At 43.6% G+C, this 7,012-nt stretch overlaps 1 protein-coding gene across 3 annotated transcripts; it reads left to right on the top strand.

Moving 5' to 3' along the window:
* The first annotated feature begins 1,333 nt into the window (after window positions 1-1,333).
* On the top strand, window positions 1,334-6,688 carry LOC123077892 (putative ubiquitin-conjugating enzyme E2 38). Of its 3 annotated transcripts, none has more exons than XM_044500258.1 (8): window positions 1,334-1,567; window positions 2,067-2,175; window positions 3,037-3,063; window positions 3,827-4,065; window positions 4,144-4,207; window positions 5,070-5,209; window positions 5,312-5,449; window positions 6,142-6,688. In XM_044500258.1, the coding sequence occupies exons 2-8, from the start codon at window positions 2,103-2,105 to the stop codon at window positions 6,406-6,408; spliced, it is 948 nt and encodes a 315-aa protein (XP_044356193.1). In that variant the 5' UTR covers window positions 1,334-1,567; window positions 2,067-2,102; the 3' UTR covers window positions 6,409-6,688. The 3 variants fall into 3 exon arrangements, with proteins under 3 accessions (XP_044356193.1, XP_044356191.1, XP_044356192.1); XM_044500256.1 differs by having other exon boundaries at window positions 5,312-5,608; XM_044500257.1 differs by lacking the exon at window positions 1,334-1,567 and adding an exon at window positions 1,600-1,706 and having other exon boundaries at window positions 5,312-5,608.
* Window positions 6,689-7,012: the final 324 nt, after the last annotated feature.

Below are 7,012 nucleotides of genomic sequence, written 5' to 3'. Positions count from 1 at the left end.
CGGAAAGCTGAATGAAAAACGTTGGAACATGCACATAAGACAGGGCACGCCAACCGGTCGTACAAGTAGAATAGAGTTGTGCAAGTAATTTTCGGAAAACCGGATGAGAACCATTAACATGCCCACAAGATGAAGGCAATCCAACCGATCTGACTACACCCCAGATCCTCACCCACCGCCAAGGAGAGGAATGCAGTCGAGATAGTCTATAATGTCATTGTCATCGTTTCTCCTCGAGCAAGTGACTCCAACTTCACCACAGACGACCAACCAAAAGCCATTAGACGAGTGACACACGAGAACCCTGTCAACCCATGCAAAACAATCGACCGAACGCGTCATGACTGGCCAACTCCCACTTCAATGACGAGTCCCCTCGGAGAAAGAAGTAGCACCAACATAGCTCAACCTGACCATCACATGACATCGTTGTTGTCACGTCGCCCTACGACTCTATCCGGTTTCATGCCTAGAAACATGCTGAATGGCCGACGACGAAGGACATGCCGCGACCCTGCTCCTCTTGGCACAATCATCACTGCCACATAAGCTACAACGTCACCGGATGTGAAACAAACCATGACATTCGCACCCGCACCATCAGTTAGCCATCCGCCTGAGTGCGATGTTGTGTAAGTCCAGCACCAAGAGAGCGTGAAAGGGACGGTGGCCTTGAAGGCAACACCCCAAAAGCGGGACGACGTGGAAATGACCCGATGGCTTGACCTGACCCGCACCAAAGTCTTAGGTTTTCGCTTCAAGGATATTACGCAAGGGTGGAGGAAGAGTGAGAGCTCCACAATCGGCCCTAATGGTGGAAACACCACATGCAGGCGTCATGCTCTCAGGGCTTTCATCCTGTTTTATAGATGAAAGAACTACCGTATCCATACAATGGGAATTAGGAAGGCGCTATGGCTGATGGATGTAGCGGTTGGCTCTCTTTTAATCGGAGGAGGAATGATTGGCACCATCAAAAAAATTATTGTGTTTATTCGTGGTCTGATCTGGTGCCGAAAGTCCAGGCCAGAGCATGCGCAGCGCATGTGACACGCTGCCATATACGCGGAAAGGAGCAGTGTGCACTTGCACGAATTTACCAGCATATCAGCTGGCAGGGAGCGTAGGCACGAGACGGCAGCAGATCAGTCGCTGCCTTTGCCATTGCCATTGCCATTACTCGCCGCGATCCGCTCCCAGAACGAGCAGGATTTCCACCGGACGACAGCACACGCCCCCTACAATACGACCCGTCACGTAGCCGGAGACCCCGAATCGGCATCCACCGAACGTGCCGGGAAAAATCTCTTCTCGCCGTCTCGATCAGTCGGACACAATAGGTGCCATCTGGGTGTGGTTCCACCCGCGCCGTTCGTCCCTCCCCTGGCACGTCCGTCGAGTCCAGTCGCACATTCCGACCCTCCCCATCCGTGTGGTGTGACACCCGCATTCCCCGCCGCGCCACCCCGCAAATCCTGCCTACTAAACCCTACCTCCTTCCTCCCGACCTCCCCCCGGTGCGACCTCCACCCGGCTCACGAGCGGCAGGCACCAGGAAGGACGACTGGTTGGTTTCGTCTGTTTTTTCCTCGCCTTCCGCTACGTTTCTTGTTGACCTGCAATCCGGGATCGTTTTGGGGTTTCTCGCGCTGATCTTTCGTTTCCTTTGTGGCAATCGTGGGATCTTTCCTTTCCTTCGCCGCATTGTAAGGGTTCTGATGATGCGGGAATACTCCTGCTCCTGGTTCCTGACGGCCTTGCCTGCATCCTTTCTTTTTTATCCATTCATGGGTTTGTGGTCCTACCATGGCATCCCTCATGCACTGATTGAGATTGGAGTGCCGGTGTGAGGCCGATGAGCCCGATTTCTTCTTCTGAAAAAGGAAGAAGAAAGAGCTCCTCGAGCCATGGCGATTCTCCCAAGATTTTGAGCTTAATTTGTGTTTTTCTTTTCTCCGATGGTCGTTAATCCTGGAGAGGAAATGGTTTATACTGTGAATGTTACCATGTTTATTCACCTTTCCAGCAATTGGTTTCAAATCCGTTGGTGCTTCATGTTTTTTCAGGTGCTTTTTGTGTGGGGTGGATTGGAACATTGAAGGATGGTTCTGAACAAGCTGCTCCAGCTGTTTGGAGTAGGCAAGAAGAAGAAGAAGAAGGATTCCAAGAAGAAAGGTGATCTGCCCTTCCCGATCCAACATGATTTATTTGTCACTGGTAGACTGCTATCGATTCACATGGTCGATCGAGCTTTGTTCATTTAATGATGCTTCAAGAGAATAACCTAGTTTGTTCAATGTTTTTCTCATCCGATGGGGTTGCCACTCTTTCTTCCAGCAACTCTGGTATGAATATGTTTTCCGGGTGCAGGGAGACTGCATATCTACCCTGCAGTTGTAATGGATAAAATTCTTCAGTTAATTTGGCTGCTTGCTCTGTGGTCTAGATAGTTGTATCAGGATGGTATGGTTGGACGTTTAATTTGCACTAATTTGTCTTGCTTGTGTTGGAACTACTGAACCGCATGGATTAACTCTTAGGAACCCAACAAGTTCTAAGTTGATATCTTACTACTCCCTCCGTTCCATATTACTTGTCGCTGATTTAGTACAACTTTATACTAAATCAGCGACAAGTAATATGGAACGGAGGGAGGTACATGGTTAAGAGACACGCCGCAAATGCCACATTGTGATGTGGGACATGCATTTTCACATGAAAAGTAAGAAGAATGATATCCTGGTGTAGTTAGAGTGCTACTAGAGTTTGGTTATGGAGGAATACCCAGGGTTGGGCAAGCTGGCATGGGACTGAATCTTAACACTGCCATATTACTTGGTTGGCCAGTCCCCTCCTAGCCAACCTATCCGTTTTTTTAGTTTGGTTAGACGTGAAATGGCACTATGAATCCATGTCTCTCTGTGGTTAACAATGTCTGAAGTTTGTTATATTAATTAACCCATCATGTAATAAATAAATGATTTTTTGTTATTTCGTCAATGTTCTTCTAACAAATGAATGAATCATTTTATGCAGGAAAGTCCATCAACCCTGTTTCGCAAGGTAGCCTTCCATGCCAAATGTAAAATCTTGAAATGTTCCATATGCGCCCTCTGATTAGATATAAACCTTATCAGCAGTTATCTGAAAATGCATATGACACTTTCAGTTGGTTGAGTACTCACTACTGAGTAAAGTAAGCCCTGAAATGGATCTAGGAGTTGCGAAAATCTTGACTAATAAATTACTCATGGTCTTACTGAATGCGGTGCAGCCACTTGGGAGTTGTATTTCCATTGTCTAAAACATTTGTAACCACATGTATAAGGAAGCAATTAGTTTGGTGATCTACAGAATGAGGACTGAATTACATGCATATATTATACATGTCGTATTCGCAGCCTGAGGAAATCACAGCTATTTATATATTTTAATTTATGCATGTCGTACCAGTTTTATTGACACTGTAGGATTACTTCGAACGGCATCCAACTTTCACAAAAGTTAACATGGAAACTAGCTCGCAATCACTTGGGGGGTGGGTGCAGGGATACAGAAAATTGAGGTAACTGGACTTACTAGATTGAACCAGTAGATTTTTAACCTGCCACAGAGATGTGCTTTCACACTAATATCAGTTGTAATGATACCTTATTCACAACAAATAAATACAATACTTTGAGTTGAAAACTACAGAGGCATTGTCGCAATGAACCTCGGTATAGGCTGCATCAGATGGAATCCCATTCTATATCTCTGGCCTAAACTTCTATGTACATGTTTGGTGACAGCATACGTCGTTAGTCAACGTTTTACTGGATTTCAGGTGCTGCTCCACACTCTACTTTTAATATCCTTGCGAGTCACAGTCTCTTGGATCCATGTTCAAGTGGGGCTGGTACGGTGCTATCAGTGCCAAAGGACGAGCCTGAATGTTCGAGTAATATCTCATCGATGGTAAAGGAAGGACATGGATCTGGAAATGAGGATCACAAGTCATTTAACCAGTTTGATGTTGTTCAAGATTACTCCGACCACCACTATGCAAAGACTTCACCAGGGAAGGTATGCTATGTCCTTTCTTGAACTCTTTTCTGTTAGGCCCAACTGCTAACTAATTTCCCGCCTCCTATCTGTGACCAGACCACGAAAGATTGGGCGAAAACAATCCAAAATGAATGGAAGCTTCTGCAGAGAGATCTACCTGGTCAGTACATATGTAATATCTTTATATGATAAAATTGGTATGCTTGTTTTGATCAGACTATGTCAATTTGATAACGATATGTTCATTGATTCTTCTAACTTGATTGTACGGGTGGGAGTTTTAAAAATGGCTGTTGATTCCCACATTAACTCGTGGCATTATTCATGTTTGCCTCAATGTGTTAAAAAAATCATGATCCATTTCTGTGCGTATGAATGCCCCCCGCCCCCTACTTTAACTATATAAAATTTAAAGGATGGTACTATTATTTCCATGCAGTCAATCATTCATCATTCTCTGCACTTTGTGTATGCCGATTATATCTTATTAATTTTCCTGCTAAAAGTAAAGTATATTAAATTTGTATTAACTTCAAGGTAGTATCCGTACATTCTACCTTGAGTAGCTGAACTCTGAAAGTTTTGATGGTTGTTCAGTTCAAACTTGACACAATTCATGCTCAAATTATTTAAATATTCCTTGATGCTATTTTTGTTTATACTAACGTCCTACAGACTGCCACTATAGAAACTTCAAAGGATATACTGTTGTTTCTATACAACCATCATTTTCTGCATTTATTGGCCCTTTCATACAGTTTCTCATAATGGATTGTTGACACCTTTCTATGCTATCTTGTCATAGTGGATATATCATGTTCAGAAACTAATCATTTATATTTGAAATGAATGGGAAAACTGGGAACTACTCACAACTCCTAAACTAATGGGTAGTATGGGGGGTCCTAGTGTCAACACATGTGTCATTTCATATTTGCAACTGCAGTCTTTCTTTTAGCTCCTTAATCAGTTGATTTCTTGTATTAACAACACTTGGATCTGAATTTTGTTTCAATATGCAGAATCTATTTATGTTAGAGTTTATGAAGATAGGATTGATCTGATTAGGGCTGCCATTGTTGGGCCTGCTGGAACTCCATATCATGATGGTCTGTTCTTCTTTGATGTTTGTTTTCCTCCTGAATACCCGCGATGTCCACCGGTATGTTTACCACTTCACAGCCGCCTTCCCCTTGTTTTTACCACTTCACACTGGTCTTCCAAAATTGCAATATCTTAACAGAAACCTATTCAATGTGCACAGAAAGTTCATTTCCATTCGAGTGGACTTCGGCTTAATCCAAACTTGTATGAGAGTGGTAAAGTTTGCCTCAGCCTGCTGAACACTTGGTTAGGTTCTGGATCTGAGAAGTGGGGCAAGTCAAATTCCACCATGCTGCAGGTGTTGGTCTCCATCCAGGGCCTTGTGTTGAATGATAAACCATACTTTAATGAGCCAGTCATCTTTAGCTCTAAAGAAAAGCATTCCCTTGGATATAATCAGACTGCATTTGTCCTAACCTGCAAGCTGATGTTGTATTTACTTCATAAGCCTCCAAAGGTCAGTATAGAATCCTCATTTCTTGCCAGGGTAAAAATGGTGTCTTTGGTGGTCTCCATGCTGTGAAAGAAGATTTGAGTTTTCACGGTTAGAACATTGCTCACACGCATTCAGAAAAAACTGCATAGATCCAAAAGCATCTAAATTCAGTGTTATGTTTAAACCAGTTCCTACCATAGTTAACTAAATCGAATCTTTAATGTTTTTATTTCTTACAGAGAAGAGAGAACTTGGAGGCAACTTCATTTTAATACTGATTAATTTGATGAATATCTTGTATAATTGTACTTGTCATCTCCATAAACTCTTTTTAGTGGCGCAGTACTCCCAACCCATATAGGAGATGTTTTTGTGAGTTGTGACATGAAATTACCAACTCCAAGTTTTGCTCATTTTAGTTGCACTATTAAGAAGTGTACACCTCTTATGAACAGTATGCTTGTATGGAAAGTTGAACATACCTCTATGAAGTGTACACCTATTTCTTTAGGGCGCTGAATTCATTGTTACAGTTCGTTTTTCCTTTTATGCAGCATTTTGAGACCCTCATTGTGTGCCATTTCCATGAGCGGGAGCGGGCCATCCTAGAGGCATGCCGTGCATATGCTTCTGGCATGGTCGTCGGATCATCGGTCATGGATGGCCGGACTTACCTCCGCAACAAGTGCTTTGCAGGTTTCAAGAAATCCCTCGATGCACAGACTGAACTTCTCGCGAAGGAGCTATCCGCGAACAGACTTCATGCGCTACAACTGAAGAGAGAGGTGGATGCTGCAGATAAGACCATGTCTACCAGCTAGGCTTCTCGTGTTTCAGAAGACACCTGACCATTGGCTGTAGTTTAGCACTTGCTCGCTATTTGTTAGCTATTTGATGAAGAAAATTTGCCCCTTGATTTCTATGTCTACCCACTTTTGTGGTTTTAGCATGCAACCTTAGTGCAATACATGTTGGTAGAAACTTGTTACACTAGCTTCGGTGCCTGCATAAAGATGGCAATAGAACCTGTGCCGCTTTGATGAGCAGCACGAATTGACTTCTTTTGTGTGTGCAACTCAAGACAGTTTGTGAAGTTTTAAACATGATTTGTTCATTTGGTGAGTTACAAGCACGCTGAATGTAGCATTTTTAAAAGTTGACCCCAAAGGATCTCGAATTCATTAAGTAAGAAGAAAGTTGGCCGGTTAATTAATGGAAAATAGGGCAAAAACTGTCACAACACGCCCACAAAATCTAGGCACCCTGGGCGAACTAGTAGCCTACGCAAGAACGCACACACGCCTTCGAAGAGAAAAACGTCGTTAAGGTTGCAACCCGGTGGCATTGTCATCACACCTCTGCGAAGGCGACTCAGACTTCATCATCGACGACCACCAACTAGCTTGCACCGCAAACAAGCACTAA

Source organism: Triticum aestivum, chromosome 3D, assembly GCF_018294505.1.
Source record: "Triticum aestivum cultivar Chinese Spring chromosome 3D, IWGSC CS RefSeq v2.1, whole genome shotgun sequence".
NCBI classification, from domain to species: domain Eukaryota; kingdom Viridiplantae; phylum Streptophyta; class Magnoliopsida; order Poales; family Poaceae; genus Triticum; species Triticum aestivum.
Note: the sequence above shows the minus strand (reverse complement) of the source record. Positions and strands in the feature narration are given on the sequence as shown.

Excerpts from the sequence above, each read along its gene's own strand:
- LOC123077892 (XM_044500256.1), top strand. The coding sequence starts at position 2,103 with ATGGTTCTGAACAAGCTGCTCCAGCTGTTTGGAGTAGGCAAGAAGAAG. Across the intron at positions 4,066-4,143 it reads CAAAGACTTCACCAGGGAAG|ACCACGAAAGATTGGGCGAA; the intron begins GTATGCTATGTC and ends ATCTGTGACCAG. Across the intron at positions 4,208-5,069 it reads TCTGCAGAGAGATCTACCTG|AATCTATTTATGTTAGAGTT; the intron begins GTCAGTACATAT and ends TTCAATATGCAG.